General features: G+C 54.2%; 9 protein-coding genes across 9 annotated transcripts; 7 read left to right on the plus strand and 2 right to left on the minus strand.

Annotated features, from left to right (window-relative positions):
- Positions 1-87: 87 nt before the first annotated feature.
- BDW47DRAFT_118759 (putative jumonji family transcription factor) lies at positions 88-4,802 on the plus strand (the record flags this gene model as incomplete). The annotated part of the gene is made up of 5 exons (XM_024815255.1): positions 88-345; positions 420-517; positions 582-1,504; positions 1,560-2,613; positions 2,717-4,802. 5 exons carry the CDS (start codon positions 88-90, stop codon positions 4,800-4,802), a joined length of 4,419 nt encoding a protein of 1,472 aa, XP_024670485.1.
- A 7-nt stretch (positions 4,803-4,809) lies between these two features.
- BDW47DRAFT_108690 (uncharacterized protein) lies at positions 4,810-6,015 on the plus strand. The gene has a single exon (XM_024813288.1). It carries the CDS (start codon positions 5,179-5,181, stop codon positions 5,455-5,457), a length of 279 nt encoding a protein of 92 aa, XP_024670486.1. The 5' UTR covers positions 4,810-5,178; the 3' UTR covers positions 5,458-6,015.
- Positions 6,016-7,397: 1,382 nt separating this feature from the next.
- Positions 7,398-11,364, plus strand: BDW47DRAFT_118760 (uncharacterized protein; the record flags this gene model as incomplete). The annotated part of the gene is made up of 7 exons (XM_024815256.1): positions 7,398-7,513; positions 7,578-8,138; positions 8,199-9,024; position 9,295; positions 10,061-10,174; positions 10,230-10,302; positions 10,383-11,364. 7 exons carry the CDS (start codon positions 7,398-7,400, stop codon positions 11,362-11,364), a joined length of 2,673 nt encoding a protein of 890 aa, XP_024670487.1.
- Positions 11,365-12,014: 650 nt separating this feature from the next.
- Positions 12,015-13,128, minus strand: BDW47DRAFT_108697 (coiled-coil-helix-coiled-coil-helix domain-containing protein). Its single transcript, XM_024813289.1, has 4 exons — positions 13,004-13,128; positions 12,697-12,924; positions 12,455-12,587; positions 12,015-12,357 (listed from the first exon to the last, which is right to left on the minus strand). Exons 1-4 carry the CDS (start codon positions 13,021-13,023, stop codon positions 12,259-12,261), a joined length of 480 nt encoding a protein of 159 aa, XP_024670488.1. The 5' UTR covers positions 13,024-13,128; the 3' UTR covers positions 12,015-12,258.
- A 906-nt stretch (positions 13,129-14,034) lies between these two features.
- BDW47DRAFT_108699 (putative nucleoporin) lies at positions 14,035-15,391 on the plus strand. The gene is made up of 3 exons (XM_024813290.1): positions 14,035-14,364; positions 14,427-15,082; positions 15,139-15,391. The coding sequence occupies exons 1-3, from the start codon at positions 14,073-14,075 to the stop codon at positions 15,235-15,237; spliced, it is 1,047 nt and encodes a 348-aa protein (XP_024670489.1). The 5' UTR covers positions 14,035-14,072; the 3' UTR covers positions 15,238-15,391.
- Positions 15,392-15,635: 244 nt separating this feature from the next.
- Positions 15,636-15,999, minus strand: BDW47DRAFT_127255 (uncharacterized protein; the record flags this gene model as incomplete). The annotated part of the gene is made up of 4 exons (XM_024816686.1): positions 15,636-15,673; positions 15,734-15,800; positions 15,894-15,925; positions 15,987-15,999. 4 exons carry the CDS (start codon positions 15,997-15,999, stop codon positions 15,636-15,638), a joined length of 150 nt encoding a protein of 49 aa, XP_024670490.1.
- Positions 16,000-16,465: 466 nt separating this feature from the next.
- Positions 16,466-18,091, plus strand: BDW47DRAFT_118763 (transcription factor SPN1; the record flags this gene model as incomplete). Its single annotated transcript, XM_024815257.1, has 4 exons — positions 16,466-17,009; positions 17,074-17,156; positions 17,209-17,691; positions 17,747-18,091. The coding sequence occupies 4 exons, from the start codon at positions 16,466-16,468 to the stop codon at positions 18,089-18,091; spliced, it is 1,455 nt and encodes a 484-aa protein (XP_024670491.1).
- Positions 18,092-18,339: 248 nt separating this feature from the next.
- On the plus strand, positions 18,340-19,696 carry BDW47DRAFT_108705 (HIG1 domain-containing protein). The gene has a single exon (XM_024813291.1). The coding sequence runs from the start codon at positions 18,511-18,513 to the stop codon at positions 19,366-19,368; it is 858 nt and encodes a 285-aa protein (XP_024670492.1). The 5' UTR covers positions 18,340-18,510; the 3' UTR covers positions 19,369-19,696.
- A 322-nt stretch (positions 19,697-20,018) lies between these two features.
- On the plus strand, positions 20,019-23,122 carry BDW47DRAFT_50250 (ankyrin). Its single transcript, XM_024819179.1, has 6 exons — positions 20,019-21,702; positions 21,749-22,121; positions 22,182-22,442; positions 22,496-22,606; positions 22,700-22,822; positions 22,877-23,122. Exons 1-6 carry the CDS (start codon positions 20,216-20,218, stop codon positions 22,979-22,981), a joined length of 2,460 nt encoding a protein of 819 aa, XP_024670493.1. The 5' UTR covers positions 20,019-20,215; the 3' UTR covers positions 22,982-23,122.
- Positions 23,123-23,847: the final 725 nt, after the last annotated feature.

Raw genomic sequence — 23,847 nt, forward strand, 5'->3', positions numbered from 1 at the left:
TTTGCCGTCGATCAGCGGTCGCATTCTCGACGACGGCCCCCCGAACAACCGATTAGCCCTCGTTTGGCTCTTCCAGTCCGACTTGAGATGATGGCGGCCGCGCTTGATCAACCATTACCCGACTCGGTCGCGGGCCCCCCTGCGACCGAGGCAGCTTCGATCACCCCCCCTCACAGCGTCAACGGCAAGAAGGAAGCCCCCGAAGGCGCGCTCTCCGACCTCTCCGACCTCGAGCTCGATCCCAATGCTGGTGGCGGCCCGGATGCCATGTCCATCGAGGCGGAAGAGGAGGATATCGAACCGGATCATTACTACGGTGGTGGCAAGGTCCCTGTGTTCAAACCGGTGAGCTTGGAATTCGCGTTCGAGCGGGAATACCCCTGTCCGGACACAGTTGACTGATTGGCCGCTGGAATCAGACCATGGACCAGTTTCGCGATTTCCAGCACTTCATCAAGAAGATCGAGAAGTATGGTATGAAGTCGGGGATTGTCAAGGTCGTTCCTCCAAAAGAATGGTAGGTTGCGCATTTCTGGATCTATGTAGGTCTACGCTTGATCCGTCTCTAATTGCGTTTGCAGGAGCGATGCCCTACCACCCCTTGACGATGCAGTCAAGAAGATCCGCGTCAAGAATCCGATCATGCAGGAATTCCACGGCTCCCACGGTACCTACACCCAAGCGAACATCGAGCGACAACGGTCATACAACCTGCCACAATGGAAAGGACTATGCGAAGAAAGCAGCCACCAACCCCCCGCTCGTCGCGGCGAGCGGCGCCGGAACCAAGAGCGAGTCAACCGTGCGGCTCCGGGCCCCAAGGCTCAGACCGGTCGGTCGGAAACACAAAAGCGCCGACCTGGACCAGGGCGCCCGCCGAAGAGAGCGAACCAGGTCAAAGTGAAGGAGGAACCTCAGGCCGAAGAGGGAATCGACAAGATTAAGCCCGAAGGGCCCCCAACCCCCGTGTCGCCCGAATCGAACCCCGTCGAAGCGAAGACAGAGGAGTTGAGCGACGGCGAATCACTCCCCGCGACGAAGCCCAAGGGGCGACAGCCCAAATCGGTGACGGCACGGCGAAAGAACAACAAGGGCGACGCGGTGGATTTTATCGACGAGGAGGCCTTCAAGGACTTTGATTATCGCATCCACGACCATGGGGAGTACACTGCCGAACGATGCGAGGAGCTGGAGACCGCATACTGGAAGTCGCTCATGTTCAACAACCCGATGTACGGGGCGGATATGCCGGGCTCCCTGTTCGATGAGAATATCACCCAAACTTGGAATGTCGCGAAACTGCCCAATCTGCTGGATGTTCTCGGTCAGAAGGTGCCCGGAGTGAACACCGCGTATCTATACTTGGGCATGTGGAAAGCAACCTTCGCCTGGCATCTGGAGGACGTGGATCTGTACAGTATCAATTATATCCACTTTGGTGCACCCAAACAGTGGTATAGTATCTCGCAGGAGGATGCTCCCCGTTTCGAACAAGCCATGAAGAGTAAGTTGGGTCTGTGGGGCTAGAGTGGTGTTACTGGTACTGACAGGAATTCCAGGCATTTGGACCAGCGATGCAAAGAACTGCGGTCAATTTCTCCGTCACAAAACCTACCTGGTGTCGCCGAGTCTCCTCAAATCCCAATATGGCATTACCGTCAACCGACTAGTTCACTACGAGGGCGAGTTCGTTATCACCTACCCCTATGGGTACCATTCCGGGTACAATATCGGATACAATTGCGCTGAATCGGTCAACTTCGCGACGGAACAGTGGTTGGACTACGCTCGCGTGGCCAAGAAGTGTCACTGCGAAGCGGATAGTGTTTGGATTGACGTGGACGAGATCGAGCGCAAGTTGCGTGGCGAATCAACGCCCGAATATTACGGCGAATTCGAGAGCGATCTGGATGAAGTCGAGGGGGCCTCCGATCTTCTGACTCCCCCGCGCAGCGTTCCGGAAAAGACGTCTACTCGCGGTCGCAAACGGAAGCACGATGGCGAAACAACCAAGACGAAACGTATCAAGGCTGGTTTCAACCTGGCGAAGAAACCCTGCCTCCTGTGCCCGAACGATATGGACCACGAGGATCTTCTCCCGACCGAAGATGGAAAGTCGCAGGTTCATCGGCGCTGTGCGCTGTATACCGAGGAGACCACCATTCTCCGTAACGGGTCCGACCAAGAGACGGTGTGTGACGTGGACAATATCCCCAAGGCTCGGATGGGTCTCAAGTGCCTGTACTGCCGTGAGGTGCGGGGGGCCTGTTTCCAGTGTAGCTTCGGTAAATGCACGCGGTCCTACCACGCCACCTGTGCAATCTTGGCTGGTGTGCAAGTAGAGGAAGGCCAGGTCGCGGTGGTCGCAGACGACGGGAACCAGTACTCCATCCCCAGTGTGGATCTCAAGTGCAAGTTCCATCGCCAGAAGCTTCCTGCGTGGATGGTGGGTCACGACTCGCCCGACAAGGACCGAAAACTGTTGGCGATGGCGCAGAGGTTGGGACCCCGGGAGCTGGTGCAGTTCCAGGCCGACAAGGAGATCAGTGGCACCGTGGTGGTGGAGAATCGACCAGAGGAGCGGGCGGCCCTAGTGAAAGTGCTTCCTCGAGGGTAAGTTAAACCAACCACCTGCAAAGCTGTTTTGGGATTTTCCTGTTCCGGAAATTCAAAAACAAACATCTCAAACTATACTTGATGCTGACCATGGTTCCAGGGATGTCATCGAACTGCCGTACCGGTGGATGCTGTTTGTGCGCCGGAGCAACTTTGCAGCTCTGGCGCCCGGGATTGAACCACTGCCAGCGCATCTGGCGCGCAAGCCCGACAGTCGGAAAGAAGTGGACTCGGCCATGCCCGTGGCAGGAACACCATTTGGCGATGGGCGATCTCCATATCAGTGGGCCGAGTTCGAGACGGTCGATACGACTAATCACCACCTAGCCCCACCATCGTCGGGGCCAGTGGACTTGAACAGGGGTGACCGGGTCTGGTATTACCTGGGCCAGTCGTCGACCGAGTGTAGGGCTCAGTATACACACAACCCTAGCGTGTCCGTCCACAACCCGCGGTCGAATTTCCTAGACAGCGTTAAGTCTCTTGGCGCCGTGATGGCCCGGCTCCCCTCTTACCCCCACCACGTCCCGCCTCAACCTTCTACTTCTCGGACTAGTCATAGTCACTATGCTGCCCCTCCTCCTCCTGTTCCTTCTGTTGTTGTTCCTCACCTCAACCACCTCCGACAATTCTACCCGCCCAGCCACCCTCACCATCGCCTTTCGCCTGCTGCCCCCGCTGCTGCCGCCGCCGCCGCCGCCGCTGCTGCTGCTGCTGCTCCCGCCACTACTACTCCCACTACTACCACTACTACCACCACCACCACCGCTGCTGCTGCACCTCTCTCCCGCCCTTCCCTACTGCAGCGCCCTTCTTTTGCCCCTCCTCCTCGTACTTCGTCGACCTCCTCTCCCTCGCCTTCTGTCACCTCCGCCGCCCATTCTGCGATGCCGTCGGCCTATCGATCCTTGCCCACTCAATCTGCCCGCCATGCTCCGTATCCATCGATTGCCAAGTCTCGATTTCAACACCACCCCCACCAATCCCAGCAGCAGCAGCACCTCAACCACCATCACCACCACCAACACCATACCCCGCAGCCGCAGCAGCAGAGCCACTCCTCCCTCCCGGCGAATACCTATGCCAATGTCCGAGAGCTTATCGCCCGTCGACGCTTGGTCCAGATCACCGAACATGCCAACGTGTTCGCCGGGTACACCATCGTTAGCCCCGAGCTGGTCGTCGAGACCCTGTTGGGGCCGATGGGCTCCATGATGCCGTCCAATGGCCTGGAGAAACTGGAGCTGGCCATGGCCCAACAACGCGTGCAACCACGGGCCGCCGACGGCACCTTGCTGCCGCCGCAACCCCTCAACATGCGCTCGGAGGAAGTGACTCGGTTGTTGCAGATGCTTCGGTTCTCGGTGGTGAGTCATCGGGATCGGTTGGATGTGATCCAGAAAAAGGAGTCGGAGAATGCCCGGCAGGAGTCGGCCAGTCGGGGCACGGCGTTCTCTGGGCGGATGCCACGCAAGTATGCCTTCCTGGAACAGCAGCAGGAGCAGACGCCGACCGTCTACCAGTCCCCCTACGACATGCCGTCCGGGTTCACGGAATACGCACAGAAGACCTTCGGTCTGACGCCGTGCGAGCCCGAGCTCCCCAAGCCTTCCCTGGCGAACGACTACTTCGCCGGCTTGGCCCCCGAGGACCAGGAGAAAATCCTGAAGACGTGTGGCAGTTTCGTGCAGCGAGCGATCGAGCGGTCGGCGAGCCACAGCCGTCAGAGCTCCGCGTCCAACCTCCGCCTCGCGTCGGCTCTCGCCCAACAGACCGAAAACCCCACGATCGACATCACGACGGTCGAAGATCTCCCGTTCACGGGCCTAGACTTCCCGCTTCATGCCGATTCGCCCTGCTCTAATTTCAGCCGGTCGCATCTGCGGTTCCAGTCCCCCAATGACTTCCCCAGTCACGGTGGGGAAGTGCATCAGGACCACCACGATCTGTTTGGGGACCAACAGGCAAACACCCGGTTCTGGCAGCATGGGCCGTGGGCCGCTGGGGACGGCAACACGCCAAACGACGAAATGCGGCCGTTCTTTGGACCACACGAACGCCTCAAGCACGACTATGCGTCATCCGACATCTCGTTGGGGCGTGGTCCAGGCTCTCTACATTCCGTTGATATGGCCGGGTTCGGGCTAGACGGGAACGACGACATCTGTGCCGTCCTCAGTCCCTGACGTTGTGGCAACCTTCTTTTTTCCTTTTTTGATGTATTCGCAGGGTGGCATCATTGCATCCATCACTCGCATGTAACGATTTATCTGGATTGACGACAGCATGATTGGGCGTTTCTTCTTTTCTTTCCATTCCCCCTTTTTTTATTTTGCTTTTCATTTCGTTTTCGTCTCCACCATGCTCTCTTTGGCATTCTCTTGTCATGACGGCTGGACGCCTTGATGAGTCGACTACCGACGACGGTTGACGTTGGTTAGTTCATCGACACGACGCTCAGGATGAGAAAAGAACCAACCGCTTGGAGTTTGATGAGCCACGGACTGGCCTCCCAAGTCCTGGCTTTTTGTTCTGGTCTACGACGAAAACGACAGCATCGTGATGACCGACTTGGGGAGCAGACGGCCCTTCCAAAACTCCTCAAATGGCGGTGGGAGCGCAGTCCGCCAGGTGGCATGCCAGCAGGGCAGCTTGGGGTTGATGCCCGGATTGCTCCACCCAACATCTAATCCCCACGTCACAATTCTTTCTTTTCCATTTTTCATGAGCAATCCTTCATCATTTCCCGTGATTTTATCTCCCTGTATCTTGTCTCCTTATTTCCCTCCTCCCACATCTTCCACCATCTTGCCTTCCTCCTCTTCACCCCCTTGTTTATGAGTGCATTCGCAGGGCTCCGATCCACGATCGGAGACAGACGGGGCCTACTTTCGCCCCTCGTGCCTGCGAGTCTGAACGTACTATAGAGAGATTCAACAAAAGAAAAAAACAAACCAAACCAAAAGCCACACATAACTCCCCCTCAAAAGACAGTTCTGCTTTGTTTACCTATCAATCAAATATCTCGATTGTGCCCCCCATTTCCTTGTTTGATACCCCCCCTTGAATTTCCTTCCCTATTTCAACTCGGTTGGATGTGTTTATAATCCCTCAACGGTCGTTTTATTATCCCCTGACACACGCCCCCGCCTTCACTTCCTGTTCCTCCCCCTCTCGTGTCTCTCCTTCACAAGGTGCCTTATCTCTACTGGCACTTCTCTTGGTTTGGTCCTGGCTCGCCTTGTCCCTTCTCTATGAGACGGGCGGAACCAGCGGTTGGCTATATCGGCGACAGCCAACTTTATCGACGGATATAGTCGCATGATGTATGTAGAAGGAGAACGATCAAAAACAAAAAAAAGCCTACTGATAGCTTTGAATGGACACTATTTGACCCCAGACCTGAAGACTTCACTCTAATTGCAACTGTAACCACAGCCTCATAAGTACTGTACCATTTGGGTTTTCTGCGGGGGAAAAAAAGCCAGGGCCATGAGTAATGGAACAGAACCTGTAACCCAATGTTGTATCATGTATGGTTCAACCCCAGTTTCCCTCCTCGTATCCGCCCGTCCGTCCCTGACCGACCGTTTTCATTCTTCCCCGCAAGTTAAGTGGGCGGTTCGGTTCCACTTCCACCGCGCGGACTGCGGAGGGGGAAAAGGATGAACGAAATCGGTGACGGTGACGATGGCTATGACGTTTTTTTTTATGGGGATGAAGAATTAAATGAGGGGATGTACCTCGTATGTGTTTGATGTCAGATGTGGGGGTGGGTTCAATAAGATAAAATCGGTCAAATGATACTTGGGGTTGAGGTCGAGTAAGAGTTGCGTTGTAGGACAAAAGGAAAAATTGTCTGGTCGGATCTGGAGAGGATAGCCTGAGCTCCTTACATGTTTTGCACGTGGATTGAATTGATTGATTCTATTTTGGAGTCGACGGATTGATACATGGAGTATAGAGGGATTATGGTTGTTTGAATTGATCCTGTGAGGGTCAGTATTGGGATCAAGATTTTATCTGATAGAGTCGGTTCCATCGTGTAGATAACCATCTATCTAATTAATATACGAATGGATCAATGTCAAGAGGCGGGGAAGCAAGAAAAAGAGAGAGAGCCATGTGGATTCTGCACCCTCTGGTCTGCCAGGGCATTGGACCGTGACCCCACATCTATGCTAAACCTCCGATACGTTATCAGCGCGCTCCGGGACCGCCGGCATTTGTTAAGGTTGGGGTATCCATTACTATCTCTTGTTGATTGCCTTGATATCATTACCTACGTTAGTTACTCCCCAGGTGGGTAAGGTGGGTAAGATATGATACCGTATCTACCGTATCTATAAGGAGAAGATCACCATTGGAGAAGGTTAGTCGCGTATTGAATCTTCGACGCTAGGGTCTTATCTATGGTCTGAGCATCCTTCTTACTAGTGTCTGGGGTAGTACTAGGTATACTGGTGGTAACTTTAGGATCCTGATGGTACTTGCGTCAACGAAGGAGCGCCTGCGAAAACCAAGTCCCTTATCGGTGCCGATGGTCGCGGTTTAGTTTATTACTTAGGAGTGACCCTGCAGCATGATGCATGTACTCTTTGGGTAGCTCCCCTCATATTCCTTCAGTCACGTTTTTGACTCTGATCCCTTGCTCAATTGCGTCCATTCAACTCTTCTTCCTGCTCGTCACCTCACCCTTTTGTCTGTCATCGGCATGACGCCCCATCCCTTCAGCTCTCCTCCTTGAACCGTGATCTTAACCTTGTTACGAATCCTACGAGATGGCTCCCGACCCAGAGCAACCCTCCGTCGCAGCCAACGCCGACGAGGCGTTGGCCCGCATGGGCTACCAGAGCGAACTGCCGCGCAATTTGAGCATGTTGAGTATTCTGGGTCTGTATGTCAACAACCACTTCTACCTCTACCTCCGCCCTGTCAGAAACACCAGTTGACCGATACAGCTCCTTCGCCATCATCGCCGCCCCCTTCGGCCTCAGCACCACGCTCTACATCACCCTCGTCGACGGCCAATCCGTAACCATTCTCTGGGGCTGGGTTTTCGTCACCCTCATCTCCATCGCCATCGCCGCCTCGCTGGCCGAGATCTGCGCCGTCTACCCCACGGCCGGCGGCGTCTACTACTGGAGCGCCATGCTGTCCACCAAAAAATGGGCCCCCATGATGTCCTTTATCGACGGCTGGGTCACCCTCGTCGGGAACTGGACCGTCACGCTCAGCATAACCTTCGCCGGCGGCCAGCTCATTCTCAGCGCTATCTCGCTCTGGAATGAGGATTTCGTCCCCAATGCCTGGCAGACTATTCTTACCTTCTGGGCTGTCATTCTCTGCTGTGCGGCTGTCAATATCTTCTTGTCGAAGTGGCTGGACCTTATCAATAAAGTTTGTATCTTTTGGACCGGGGCCAGTGTGATCATTATCTTGGTTACGCTGTTGACGATGGCGGAAGATCGGAGGGATGCTGAGTTCGTTTTTGGCCATTATGATGCGTCCGAGAGTGGATGGTGTGTTTTTTCTTTCCTTCTGCTCCTCCGTTTCCTTTAACCCACCGGCTAACCCGTTAGGCCGGATGGCTGGGCCTTCTTCGTCGGCCTCCTACAGGCTTCGTATACCCTGACCGGGTATGGCATGGTGGCTGCCATGTGTGAAGAGGTACAAAACCCCGAAAAAGAGGTCCCGAAAGCAATTGTGCTGTCTGTCGTCGCCGCTGGCGTTACCGGCGTGGTATACCTCATTCCCGTGCTATTCGTGTTGCCCTCGGTCAAGGCGCTCAACGAAGTGGCCAGCGGACAACCCATTGGCCTCGTCTTCAAGACGGTCACCGGCTCGGCCGGCGGCGGCTTTGGCCTACTATTCCTACTCCTGGGGATCTTGGTGTTTGCGGGGATTGGGGCCTTGACGGCAGCCAGTCGATGCACCTACGCGTTTGCCCGGGATGGCGCCATCCCCGGATTCCGGCTCTGGCGCAAGGTGGACAAGCGCCTAGACGTGCCGCTGTGGTCCATCATCCTGTCGACCCTGGTGATTTGCCTGCTGGGACTGATCTACTTCGGATCGGAGGCGGCCTTTAACTCCTTTACCGGCGTCGCCACCCTGTGCCTGCTGATGTCGTACGGCCTCCCCATTTTGATCAGTGTCGTCCGCGGGCGCGAGGCTGTGAAGGAGTCGAGCTACTCCCTTGGGCGGTTTGGCTACGCCATCAACATTGCCAGTCTCTGCTGGATTGTGCTAGCCGTGGTGTTATTCTGCATGCCCGTGTCGTTGCCGGTGTCGCCCTCGTCCATGAATTACGCGAGTGTGGTGTTTGCCGGATTTGCATTGATCAGCGTTACTTGGTATTTCGTCTACGCGCGCAAGCATTTCACTGGGCCTCCTGTCTCCGGCGACGACGTGCGGGGCGTGATGACTGGGAAAGACTTGGGAGAAACCGAGACGGTGATTGCGGAGGAGACTGAGAAACGCTCCGTGAAAAAATGAAATATCGGATTGAATGGAATAGTTGATTTTCGGCGTTGGGAATGATATACCACGTATTTATACTGTTATAGCGGGGCTGACTGATTTTTTAGCCGTATCATGTATGTTGCGCAGAATAAAACAATTTATGTATATGAATGAACCTAGACAATTAAGATTTAATATGTATTAAGTGCAGTGGAGTGTCAGTTCTCGACATGTATATCTGGGGAAGTCTCTCTCCAACCAGACGGGGACAGCCGGCGATCACAGGGCACCAGATGTCCGAGAACCGCGGCTCATCCGTTGTCATCGACCTAATCAATCACCGCAAACTGATTCAATCCTGGCATTCAATTCAATCAATCAGCCAACAAACTCCACATTCATTTACTCATTCATCATCATCACTACAAACTCACCCCTCAAACCAGTTTATCCAACCCCTAATTCCTCATCTCAAACGCCACACCGGTACAATTACCATTTCCCCTCCTGCTCTATTGTTATCATCGTGCCTGGAGCCTCCCACTCCCATCGGGTTTTTTTTCTTTTCATTTTTTTTTCTCCCTTCTTCCCCGAAAGCGGAATCCGGGGAAGCTTTTTGCCTCTCCTTGAACTCTACAATCCTTTCTACAACACCCCCTTTCGATCCTGTCCTCGTACACGTCACACACCGTGTATCGTCGCCGGGTCGTCACCTCGAACCGCAATCGGTTGAATGCTTATGTGATTGATTGTATTGCCCTGTTGACCTCCATGAGGGTAACCCGTCGACCCCAATGCTTCGATACCACACTGAAGAGGCGCTCGCTCAGCCGAGGTTCCTAATGAGCATGTCGGACTCCGTGGGTATGTTTGACTACTTTATTGAATTGTCGCTCTTGTTGTTTATTCCTTTTTTTTTGTTCTTCTTTGTACTGTCTTTTTATTTTGGTTTATTGTTCCATCCACTAATCTGACCTGGCAGATCGGGTCTTCGTCCACGCCTTGAATACCGTCAAACGAATCCCCCGAACCGGTACCGCACGACCCCCTGCGTCCGAACGACTGAAGCTCTATGGCTTGTACAAACAGAGCATGGGTATGGACTTACATATTCCTGAATTTCTCGAACTATACTGATAAGACGACCGTAGAGGGCGATGTGGAGGGAGTGATGGATCGGCCGATTGGGAACACCGCGGACGTCTACGCCGAATGTGAGAAATGGTGCGTTGGTGACCAAACGGGTGGATCGTCAGATTGGGACGATAGAACATCGGGGACACCGCATACTGACTCGCCACTAGGGACGCATGGTTTGCCCAGAGCGGGCTATCTCGCACCGAAGCCAAACGACGATACATCTCGACCTTGATCGAGACCATGCACCAATACGCGTCGCAAACCCCCGAGGCGTGCGAACTGGTCGCCGAACTCGAATTCGTCTGGGACCAGATCAAGTCCAACACGCCCCCGTCCACCGCGTCCAGTCCGCGACAGACCGTTGGAGTCCCACCCCTGCCGCCCGCCAGCTACCCCAGCATCAACGATCGCCTGGCCCGATCCGACTACGAACATATGGTGACCGCCACCGCCCGCGGGGACTCGCGACTGCGCGTGCTCAGTCCCGTCAGCCAGCCCGAAGACATGTACCGACGCCGCGGGGGCGCTTCGCCCATGCGCGAGGACGAAATCGACGAGCAGGAGCGCGCGCTGGACGAAGAAGAGGAAGAGGAGTACGCCGAAGCACAAGACACCCTGTACGACGATGACGACATCATCGACGACATCGTGCAAGTCCCCGACAACTACGACAGCGGGTCTACGAACCCAGAAGCCGACGAAGAGGAGTTCGAGCAGGAGCGCCCACCAGATGAAGAGTACGACGACGACGTCAGCAGCGCCCTGCAGCGACGACGGTTGAATCACCCCCACCACCAGAACCAGCAAATCCCGGATGTCGGCCACCCACGATGGCGTCGACGGGTCGAGCAGGCCTTGACTAGCATGACGGCTGAGATCGCCGCCGTCCGGGAACAGATGGAGTCGCGCGCGCTGGCACAGCGCCGTCGCAACGCCCTCTGGACCTGGATCAAGTGGCTGGTGTGGGTGACGTTCCGACAGATCATCTGGGACCTGGCTGTGCTGGGGGCGATGCTGATCTGGATGAGGATGCGTGGCGACCGTCGACTCGAGCAGAAGCTCCGGGTGGGATGGACTGAGGTGAAGACTCGGTTGATGAGGTTGAAGTCGCTACGACAGGTGCCGAAGTTATACACTTTTCCTTGATTCTTCCTTCCTCCCACCTCCCTTTCCCACCCCCCCCTCTTCAAACATCGACTGTTCTTCGGTGTTCCGCTTTCGCTTCGCGTACATATTTGATTCATAGAAAAGGGGCATGGCCCTGTTTTTCTTTTCTTTTTTTTCTTTCTTCGTCTTGGGTTGATATGGTCTTCCTCTTCTATCATTTTCTTTTCTACCGTTTTTCCCTTTCCTTTTCCTTTCTTCCCTCTTTTTTTTTTTTTTTTTTTCCCACAATTCATGATATCCTGCATGGAAGACAAGAAGAAGGCCTCAGCCGGCCCGTTTCCTTTGTGATCTTGATCTTGATCTTGGTGTTTTTGTTTGATTCAAGTCGGTGTTTTTTGTGTTTGTTTTATTGGTAGAGGCGAGCATGTGCATGCACTTTTGACAATTCTTTTTGCTTTTCCTGTATTCTATGCATACATAGGTTGGCTCATATATAGATGGACGGGGAATCATCCATCATATCATTTGTTTGATTGTTGTCTTCTGAGGCTTTTGGAAACGTGTCTTATCTCTTTCCTTGATTAGATCCCCTACTATACTACTTTGTACTGGCGTATCTTTTTCGCCCAAACGAGTATTAGAAAGCGTAGATTTAGTACGAAAGAGTATAGACGAGGAAATGGAAAGTAGACGATTCAAACAACCATCGATTCCTAATGCTAATATATACACATACACAGACAGACACAAGACAAGACAAGACGCACAGCCCGATCAATCAAAGGAACCAACGCATTCCCTGAAGCAGAGCCAAATCTAGACCGAACGAATTAAGAAAGGGGAAAAAAGATAGGAAAATCAACATAAAATACTGCCATAAAGCGTCCTGGCTTGTTATCTTTTTTTCATTTATTTTTCGTAGTAGTTTCTGGTTCACCATTGGGGACCGCTGTACTGGGCGTACTGCTGCTTGGGACGCAAGTGCACGGGGACGACGTTTTCGGGAGTGCCGGGAATGGTTTTTTTGAGGCCCTATATTGTCATCAGTATGGATTTCATATGACGGGGTGCAATTGAGGGGTGTATATCGCTGGGACAACCGGGGAGAAAGAAGAAAGAAAGAACATACCAGCTTCTCGAACACGCAGCTATTCAGGTTCATCTCCGCCTTTCGGCACTCCCACAGACGGTGGTTGTTGTTCTCAAGACACTCCCAGTGCGCATTGAACTGCTGCAAGCAGTGGGTGTTGATATCCTTGATTCTGCATCATCAATGCTTGTCAGCCATCATCCATCCACCCATCCACCCATCCAATGTATAAACCACATATGTTGGGTCCCAATTCGTCCACCGGTAATTGAAAAACATACACACTAGCCGCACAGCGCGTGACCTTCCGCCCTTCCTTCAGACACTCCAATTCCCCACGGCCGTTCGACTCCACCTTGCACTTCATGTAGTCGTCGTTGAAGGCCTTGCAGCGGTCGCCGATGAAGTAAGCCGCGCTGGTGAGCGGCGCCGACGTGGTTCCGATCTCCTCCACCTTGGGGATGTGATCCGGCATCGGGGTCGTATCCACGAGGATCTGCTGGTTGAACCTGCATTGGGTGGTTAGATGGATGATTCTATCGGTGGAAGGGCGCTGGCTCTGTCCGAGCGGGTAGCGTTGCAACATACTGGGGCTCCCGGCGCGACATTGTGGCGGTTGGTGGGTGTCTATGTAACTTGAAAAAAGGGGGATTGGAGGGATTGAGAGTGGTGTGGACCGTGAGGCTGTCGCTGTCGCTGTCGTCGTCGAAGGCCTCGGATGAATTGAGGGATTGAGGAATGAAGCGGGAGCTCAGGTTGGCTTGGTCAGGGCCGTTTTTGCCCGTCCGTGATTGGCTGTGGCTGCAGTGGTTATGTAAAACTGCAGTTCCTGCCTGAGGCCACCACGAGAGCAGTGAGCTTCCGCCCACGTGACCGGCGAAAAACAAAGTGGTTGCTTTTGGGTCCATCACGAAACTCCCGTGGATGAGAGAGCTTCGTATCGCGGTGGTCTTGTCTTTTCTCTCTGGCGCGCGTGCTTTTCACCCTTCTCTCCGATTCACTTTTGACTTCTAATTATGTGGTGTTGAGGCATCCACGGATCTCCCCTTGTTGTTTAATTGGTTTAGTCGGTCTGAAGACAGACAGCCGTTTTTTCGACCCGTTCACTTCCGTCGCGGAGCTGTTCACTTTTTTCTTCTCTAAGACCGGACTGTCTCGACGTTGCCGGCGCAGCTCTCGTCCTACCGAATATCATCGATCTTGACCCTGTGTGTCTACCTACTCCCTCTTCGCCATGTCTCTCTTCGGCCAACCCCAGTCCGGCGGCCTGTTTGGGGCAGCTGCCAATAAACCCAGCCCCTTTGGAGGCGCCGCCGCCGGCGCCGGTGCCGGTGCTACTGGAGGTGGTCTCTTCGGACAAAACGCGAATACCGGAACCCAGCCTAGCGGAGGCAGTCCTTTCGGCTCATCCAATGCGACGCAGCAGCAACCACAGCAGGGTGGTGGATTGTTCGGCGGCGGCGCCTCGACGACGAATACGCAGACGGGCGGTGGTGGTGGATTGTTTGGGGGCGCGGCGGCTCAGCAAAAGCCAGCGGGCGGAGGTCTCTTCGGCGGCCTCGGCCAGACGCAGACACAGCAGCAACCTCAACAACCGCAGGCTGGAGGTGGGATGTTTGGTGGTGCCTTGGGACAGCAGAAACCGCAGGGAACTGGTATGTTTGGGGGTACATTAGGCGGGCAGCAACAGCAGCAGCAGCAAACGCCGCAGCAGGGTGGTGGGATGTTCGGAGGGTTGGGTCAGACACAGCAGCAGCAACCGCAACAGCAGCAACAACCACAGCAACAGAGCTTGTTCGGAGGGTCGCTACTAGGTGGCCAGCAGCAGCAACCACAGCAACAGCAACAGCAGCAGCAGCAGCAGCAGCAGCAGCCTCAGTTGGGCCAAACGATGGCTTCTCAGCAGCAAGGGTCGAGTCTGTGGTCGCCCGGTCGAGCTGTCACTGGAGGTTAGTTCCTGGGCCCCTGACAAAGGAGTGAACCGATGGGGTATAAAGCTGACTCGTAACAGTACATCGAACTGTCCCGATGCAGATTCAGATCGTCAAGGATAAATGGGAGGCCGCCAACCATACTTCCCCGTTCCGAACTTACCTGTATAACAACGTCGGCGAGGAAGCGGCACCGTTCTACCAACCGAGCGCGGAGGATGACGAGACCAAATGGGAAGATGCTTTGCGGAAGCGCCCCGCTCCCGGATACGTCCCCGTCCTGGTGAGGGGCTTCTTCGAGCTGGGCAAGCGGGCGCAGCGCCAGAAGGACTTCTTGTCCATGATGCAGACTCGTCTGCACGAGATCAACAACTGTCTGTCGGACCTGCTGTCCCGCCACGACCTCAAAATCTCCGTCAAGATCGCCGACTGCCGACGGAAGCACCTGGTGCTGAGCAAACGCTGTCTGTCGCTGGCAGCCAAGACCCAGGTCCTGCGCAATCGAGGCTACGCCATGGACGATGCCGAGGAGGAACTGAAGAAAAAGCTAACCCAGCTGGAGCGATCGGTGTTCGATCCCTCGCTCGGCGGCCGTGCGGAGGAGATCTGGGCGCGGATGCTTGCCATTCGCGAACAATCGAAACGCTTACAGATGGAGATGGAGCGGGCTGGCCCGAGAGCGGCTGCCCAAGCGGACGATCAGATTGATGAAAATACCATGAAGACGGCGAAGAAGGTATGCTTTGACACAGCTGTCGCGACCTCTATGGCTCTCCTTGCTGACCGGCACAGATCCTCGACGACTACCACGCACAGATCCAGCACCTGCAGAAGGAGCTCGTCTCCGTGAAGAAGGAATTCGAGGAGGCTGAAAAGCTGACTGGCGCGTAACTCACGGACGGCTATTCCTCTGTAATGTCCTGGACGCTTCGAGTCCTACGGTTGATTGACTGATCTATTGAATCCTACACGGAGCAAGGAGTTTTGGAGCTTGGTTGTGGACCTGAATCCGTATGACGTGGCTTGCTTAAACAAACGGTCTTAACTTTCATACCATAATAGACAACTGCCTAGAAAAGCCCTGCCAAGACACGACCGACAAGAATTCGGGATGCATTCAAGTATACAACAAAATGGTAATAATACAATCTATCATGATATAGATCGGTCGAATGGGAGACGTAGCGATTCCCGGCCAGCGATAGATTCTAGCCGATCGATCCTGTCCACACGTGCCCATTTCACACCGACGGTCTCAACACATGGCGTGGCATAGCAACATGAAACCTTTACAGGAATTTGCGGACGAAATCGATGGCGAAGGGAGCTTTATCCACGGGATATCGTCAGTTTGAGATTCTCATCGAATGTGGCGAGATAAACATACACAGGTAGAGGAGGACGCTGCCGGTGACGGCCATGCGGACGGTCTGGTTGGCCAGCTGTTCACCCGCCTGTTGTTTGTTTATTAGCGTTGGATTTCATGAGGCCCTCGGATAGAATATCGAGAGCGATAGATCAGAGGGGAAGAAGATGGGAAGTCGTACGCGGATATCCTCCTTGGAGATCTGTTCTTGGCCTGTTCCATGTCAGCTGAGATATCCCAGGTCAAGCATCCTCCTATTGATAGAGTAACAAACCAGGAGCGAACATTGTGACGTGTGTTGGATAGGATAAGAGAGAAAAAAGCGGATGGTATAAAAGTGACGGTGATAGATAGCTGAAAGAAACACTGACGACGGCGAAAGTTGAATGAATGTTTGAAGAGGCTGCGATTCTGCCGCGCACAGACCAGGCGGTGTCGCGGAAAATGATGTTTCTTCCGGTCTATTAAGCCTGCCTCTCTTCCTGTGTCTTCCACCTCACTGCGCGCGTTTCTTCTTCATTGCTCTATTATCCCCTTGGGATTCACACGCATCAGAATACCTATTAACAAGTGCCGCGGCTGTTGTCTGTCTAATCTCTCTCGGTAGCCGAGATTCGGATCCCGCGTTGTGATCCGCGGAGAACTCGCCGCTCTATCTAATCTCACATATTACCGACTCCTTACTATCTATCTATCCTTCCCCCTTTCACTTACTTCAACACCGTTACATCGATTTCATCGCCCGCCGTCGAAATGTCCGCTAGTCCCGAACCCAAGACGGTGCCGGAGACCGCGCCCGAATCGGAGGAGCCCACCCAGGCCCCGACCCCTGGCGGCAATGATGAGCAGGACGACGAAGAGCACGAAGAGAAGGCAGCTGCATCAGCGGAGCCTGCCTCCCCTCCCGCCGCGGCCGCCGATAAGGAGGATGTCGACGAAAATGAGGAAGACGACAATGACAATGTCGAGTCCGACGACGAATCCATCATCTCCGAAGTCGACGAAGCCCAGTTTGAGGATTTCGACCTCGAGAACGTCGATATCGAGGACCGTCCGCAGCTCGCCATCGACGAGGATAATTTGAAGCTGATCGGTCGGCATAAGCGGAAGCGCACGGACTCCGGTGGCGAGAGGTCGCAGCGGAAGCGCGAGGGCCGTCGCGAGAAGAAGACCCGACGGATGAGGGAACTGGAGGAGGGCCCGACTAGTGACGGGGAGGGTAGGACTAGGCGCAAGGTTGAGCGGAAGAAGAAGGAGGTTGCGCCGGAGGATGATGAAACGCTGGATCCTGCTACGCGTATGTTCTTTCTTTCTCTACAGGTGTACGGGTTTGCTGGTGGCGAGATGGCTAATTTGCACAGGTCGTCGTCGGGCTTTGGATCGTGCGATGGACGAAGCGTTGAAGAAGCCGACTAAGAGACGGGCCCGCAAGGCTGATGGCATTGTATGTTCCCCTTTCTTTTCTACTGAAAAAGGAAAGTCGTCTAACTCTTTAGGATTTGGAACAAATGGCCGACGCGGAGATTGAAGATATGCGCCGTCGCATGACCAATGCGGCGCAAATGGACGCCGAAAACCGACGGGAGGGCAAGCCCGCCATGCACAAGCTTAAGATGCTGCCCGAGGTGGTGTCGCTGTTGAATCGCAACCAGTATGTCAACAGTCTGGTCGATCCGGAAATCAACCTGTTGGAAGCCGTGAAATTCTTTTTGGAACCGCTGGATGACGGATCGCTGCCGGCCTACAATATCCAGCGGGATCTGATCGGTGCGCTGGGCCGCCTTCCGATCAACAAGGAGGCTCTCATCGCTAGTGGGATTGGCAAGGTTATCGTTTTCTACACGCGCAGCAAGCGCCCCGAGCCGGGCATCAAGCGCCAGGCGGAGCGTCTCCTAGCTGAATGGACTCGCCCGATTCTCCAGCGGAGCGATGACTACTCGAAGCGGGTGTACCAGGAGGCCGCTTTTGATCCTACGTATGTTGCATGCTCAACCCCGCCAGATCTAGTTCTGCCGGTGCTAACCGATCCCCCAGAAAACTCACCTCCCGGACCCAATCGGCGCAGGCGACGGCTGCCGAAGCGCGTGCGCGCGAACTGCTCCCCCCGCGTCTGGCCAACCGTGCGCGGGCCGACATCACGCACACCAGTTACACGGTGGTGCCGCGACCGACAATGGTACAGGAAAGCAAGTTTGCGCGACCTCTGGGCGCCAGCGGAGAGGATCGATTCCGGAAGATGCGGGCGCGCCAAATTGCGGCGTCCAAGAACAGTCGGCAGAGGTAGAGATCGGATTGGAGATTGTGTCATTAGAAATCTTGGTGTCGTGGAGGGGGCGTTCTGGCGTGTCTTTTCAAACATGGATCGTAACTGTGCAATGACTGGGTCGTATTGGAATGATCGCACTAGTATTTGAACATAGCATGTCTATTATCAATTTTTCTTACCAGAATCAAGTAAAAGAAAGTAGAAAAACACGCCTTTTACTGGCTAAAATTAGTATTGCATGTCCGAGTATGGCACCACCACAGCGCAAGCAAACACCGAACTATGGCCGGCAGATACCGGGCCGACGTCATCGGGCTTTGCTCGTTCCGTCTTGCTTCCGTTCGCCATTCAACCTCTTGATTTTTCGATGACTCTTACTCCCAACGACTTCTGGTTCGTATAAATCCAGAATACGCTCCTCAATCCACTTGGATTCTTTGTTTCCACTATACACTACATTAATTCAAGTGTTGAAATACACCCCCACCACCCTCAATCCACACCATGAAGATCCTGACCAAGGAAGAAGAGGATGCTCACTACCGGTAAGCAGCGAACCGCCACCCCGCCACCTGTCGAATGCAGTCCACGATCGTATTCTGGCAGCCAAGGTGTCTTTTCTCAAGCTAACAACCGGAACAGAGAGGTCGTCAAAGGCGGCACGATCGGCACAGTCCTCGGTCTCATCGGCGGCGGCGCAGGCGTCCTGGCCGCAGCCCGCCGCTACCCCACGATCCGTAACCTGACCATCCCCATGAAAGCCTTCCTGGTCACCTCATCCGGTACCTTCGTGGGTATCATAGCGGCGGATCACGCATCGCGGGCGTACGAAGCCGAGCGCAACCAGACCGTCCAGTGGTACGAGAACCGCGAGCAACGGCTCCGCGATAAGGAGCTCTCGAGCCTGTCGTTCGTCGACCGCACGGTGGCGTGGGCGAAGCGCGAGAAGTACAAGATTGTGGGCGCGACGTGGATTGCGTCGATGATCGGGTCGTTCGCGCTGGTCGGCCGGAACCCTTACCTCTCGGGGCAGCAGAAGCTTGTCCAGGCTCGTGTGTATGCGCAGGGCTTGACGCTCGCCGTGCTGGTTGCTTCGGCGGGCTTTGAGATCGCCGATCAGAAGAAGGGGAAGGGCATCCTTGATGCGAAGAAGAAGGCTGAGGCTGCTGAGAAGGGCCAGAAGGCTGCTGAGGTCGCTCAGCCTGAGAAGGAGCAGAGCGGCGATCTGTGGAAGGACATGGTCGCTGCTGAGGAGGAGAGACTGAAGAACAAGCATGTGGATCTTTATGAGCATCATGAGAAGCAGAAGGGCGCCAAGGCGCAGACTGGTGAGGGCTCCAAGGAGCAGGACCCGGCTCCCGTGAAGGAGGAGGGCAAGAAGGAAGCGTGAAGCTTGATGATGGATTCAAAAAGTCTCATTGGGTTTTTACTCGGATGGTGCATGGTGTTGACTCCCCCTTGTTTTTTACTTTCTCTAATCATGGCTGGTCCATACGTTGATTACATGCGGTGGATCTGCCTCGTTCCTTTATTTCTTGGTTATTGTGATGTATATCGCGGTTATCTCGCCGCTATCTCCCCTATCATTCGTGTACATGATCTCTCGCTATTGGGTTTGTGTCCTTTTGTCTATATCTTGGTGTGGTGATACATTCACATAATACATATTAGATATTTGATTAAGGTGTGTTTGAAATTGATGTCAGTAGCTGAATCGATTATTGAGGATTATCGTACAAATGAGAGGCGGTGGAAGCAAAAAACAAATCGTAGATCTTAGAGACAACGAGCATTGATCCAGCATTCGATTTACATCATCCTCCACCAAGAAAGGCTTGATTTTATTAGCCTACATGCCTGATCGTCAGCCCGTTCACCTGGTGGGGTTGAAATCTCAGACTGGTGTTGAAAGACAATAGACGTCACTCGGGGGTTATAAGCTTCTCGGTTTCCACCTAAGACTTGGCCTCCACGCATGGTATCACCATCCATGTAACGAGTCAAAATAAACAATCCAGTCGGAGATCAATTGTCATACATCATAAACATGCCATCCAGAGTCGATCTGCACTATCATTGCCCCGCTCATCTAGAGCTAAGCTGCATACTAGGTAGAGATCCTGCACGTCTCCCACCAATGAGGCGCAGCGCTTCGTGAGGCTGACAAGCCAGGATGAAAGATCCTTGGCCTTCCCGACCTTCTGACGCCTCCTCAGCTGACAAGAAGGGAATAAACAATGTGGGCAATGGACAGAAAAGTTCCGCAGCACCATACGCTTTCCCTTCCCGTGGACGACGACAGCGTCGATCAGTTAATGCAAGCCGCTCGGAACGGCCACATCCACATCGCGAAACCCTTGCTCTACGGCGTCTCAGCCGACATCAGAGACCGGACGGGCCGGACACCGCTATCATGGATCGCCTCGTACGATCTGACCGCCAGGCCAGGAAATCGCTTTATCCCTGAGCAGTTTGTGCGGTTTCTCCTGGGGAAAGGCGCTGATCCGAACCTGGGAGACCTCCACGGCGAGACGCCGCTGCATTGGGCGGCCAAGGCCGGTGACGACGCTATGGTGGATTTGCTGCTGCAGAATGGTGTCCATTCCGATCTGGCGGATCTGCGCGGCCGCACGCCGTTATCGCGCGCGGCGGAGCGTGGCCATTCCGCGGTGGTCAAGCTGCTCTTGACGACGGGCCGGGCGGACGCGGACAGCAAAGACGCTAGAGGACGAACGCCATTGTCATGGGCCGCGGAGACCAGACGTCTGGAGACTGCGAGGATCCTGCTCGACCACGACGCCAGTGTAGATATTCAGGACCACGAAGGGCAGATCCCGCTGTGGTGGTTTATCAGCCACACGGCCACCGTCCGTACGGTGGATGAACAACTAGCCACGTCGCCGGAGGACTTCCAGCAATGGCTAGACCTCCTGGGGTCCAACCATGGAGTGGAGCCGCTGACAAAAGCGCGCCGTACGTTTCTTTCGTGGGCCTGTGAGCGCGGCGACAAAAGGCTAGTTGAGCATCTCCTGCGGACGACCTGGGCCGATCCGAACACCGTCGATCGGTACAGGAAGACGCCGCTGATCTACGCGCTGGAGTGGGACCACTATGACATTGTCGAACTGCTTCTCTCAGGCGTTGCCGAGTCTGACACGAGACGGAGGGATATAGTGTCCCTTCGGATTATGGTCCAGGAGGGCCGGTCTCGGATCCTCAAGTCGTTCCTCGAGCGCTACAAGCCGAGTCTCGAGGAGGAAGACGAGTACGGCTCCTTTTCACTGATAAGAATGGCGTTAAGCCAAGGTGACCGCACGACGGTCACAGTCCTTCTAGAGCACAAGGCCACCATCGAGTGTCTCGAGAACGCCGACTGGTTTGGGCCGTGCAGCACAACCAATCCGGCCACGGAACTGGTTCCTCTCAAGATAGGGCACGTAGACAACAGCCAGCACTCAGTTCCCGTGATGGACATGACAATCAAGGAGGCCGACCGCGGCGCGATTGCCACTCTGTTGCGCCAGCGCGCCAAGTTACTGCAACTCAAAGAGGACGACGAAGAAGGCTACGGCATTGGACACAACAGGATACAGGGCAGGGCAAGCACAGCCGTCTACATCAGGGCTTTGCGCGACGGGCGGAAAAAGGCGCGGTGGATCTTGAATAACTTCGTGGACCGCGAAGCTCGCGCCTTGCCGCGGGTGACGGAGGAGACGCACTTGATGTCAGTAACGCTCTTCCTAGCCGGTAGACTGTACTGATCCGAACAGGCTCTTCCGAGAGAATTACGTGTGGAACACGTACTCCCAGGTGGATCATTCGCCGAACCAGCTATTCTACTCTCTCGGCCACAGGGGCCCGTGCAGAACGTTCACCCTGTCCATCCGGGGAGACGTCAAGATGCGGAGGGTTCTCTCGCGACGATATGATGCAGACGGCTATAACAGATACGAAGACCATGCCACCCGCACCGTCGAGTGGGTAGTCCTTGAAGCGCCTCTCAAAACGATCCACTACTTCAGCAACTTGCCGTACGGCTGGATCCCACAGAACGACGTCGAGCTGGTCAGCCTGTTCATGCAAACGCTGAGAGACGACTGGATGACATTCTGCCAGGATGCGCGCAACAGCATGGGAGAACTTGTAAGACTCTCGCCAGCGTCTTCAGAATGAAAAGTAGAACATCGCTAACTAGTCGGCTAGCGATCCCACCAACTGACAGCCCGCGGCAAAGACGACGTCCTGATAGACACCGTAGCGGAGAGTATGCTCCAGTGGACGCACATCCAGGGCATACTCGCGGAGCAGCTCAGCCAGGCACGGAGTTTCGTATCCCAATATCAACGATTCAGTGAGACGCGCCGATTCAGCGAAAAGATGAGCGAGATAATCGATGCGCTTGACCGAGACGTCACGACGCAGATTGAGAAGCTGGAACAAACTGTCCGCGATCTCCTCCAGATAGTGAGTTTCCCCACATGTGCTTCTATATTTACGGTTTACTAACGACAGGACAGGAATTTGCTTGGGTTACCATCAACGAAGCTCATCGGTCGACAAGTCTTGCGGCCAGCTTACAGCGGCTCAGCTGGATCACGTTTATCTTTTTGCCACTTATGTTTGCGTCGGTGTGTTCTCTCTTTCTTTCTTCTCTCCCTCTCCCTCTCTCTCTCTCTCTTCCGTTATACAACTCCTATTCTCATGTCTAATATGATGTGTAGAGTCTCTTCGGAATGAACGTAGACGTGCTCAAGAACGACCCCAGCTGGCGCTGGTATCCCCTCGTAGGAGGCGTGCTGCTCCTACTTACACTGGCAGTATGGATATCGTCGAAATTCACCAATGTAAGTAACTTTGTCCCTCCAGTGGCCAAATTCTCCTATTTAACACCATCGTAGGTGGACCAGATAGAACACAAGACAAGAGCCATGGCAAAACGATCAATGCTGCGGCTGCGCCCTGTCAAGAAAGAGTTTACCACGCAGAAAACAGGCTGGTTATAGCACAGCACATAGTAGTACAGTTAGACACTATAGACCGCCAATGAATCAGGCAACCAGGATACATCCACCTAACACAATCAGCTTAAACCCGTTCCCAACCAGTCGCGTCAACGCGTTAGGGAATCACGTCCCCATTGGACAGTCAGTCCAAAGTGGATTTTCGTGATTCCTTGCAGTTCACGGCTGACCAGACGCCAGTATTGGACAAACGCATTGGCAGTGCATAACAAGGCTGGAGGAGAACATTCTAGATTTGGGTCCAGAGATCAGTTCAGACTGGATCAGATCAGGTGAGATCTGGCATCGGCAAACGCGTCGGCGCGTGTGGAAGTCACGTCGCCGTTGGACGGGGTTGTCAAAGTGGATTTTCGCGATTGCTTGCGGTTTGGGGTCGGGGAGGTTGCCTGGGGGAGTGGTCTAGATTTCCATGGGTCTGGCCCGGATTTCAATCCAGACTGATGGCGTTTGCAGTGAATGTCGGACATGACGGCGTGGCTGAGACTTGTGTCTATTGACGAGGCTGAGATGTATTCCGTGATTGCTTATGGTTTAGGGTTGTATAGTAAGGCACCTTCTACTTAGTGTGGACATGGGCCATACTATTCAAGTATGAGAGTGGGGTAGATACAGCTAAGAGGATTACAGTGATTCTTAGGTAGATTAAGGACCGATAACCTGTAAAGTTCAAGAACCATTATTTTTCAAAAGGGAAACATGGGTCTTTATACAAGAGAAGACTAAGTTGACTTTTGTTCCTGACTCTAAATGCAACCAGTCTGCCAGTCTCTTGAGGACTCTGCAGCTGCAGTTAGCAGACAATGGAAGTATTTTCCCGACATCAATACCAATTGTGGCATAAGCCATGC

The sequence above is a fragment of the Aspergillus candidus genome, assembly GCF_002847045.1.
Source record: "Aspergillus candidus strain CBS 102.13 unplaced genomic scaffold BDW47scaffold_35, whole genome shotgun sequence".
NCBI classification, from domain to species: Eukaryota; Fungi; Ascomycota; class Eurotiomycetes; order Eurotiales; family Aspergillaceae; genus Aspergillus; species Aspergillus candidus.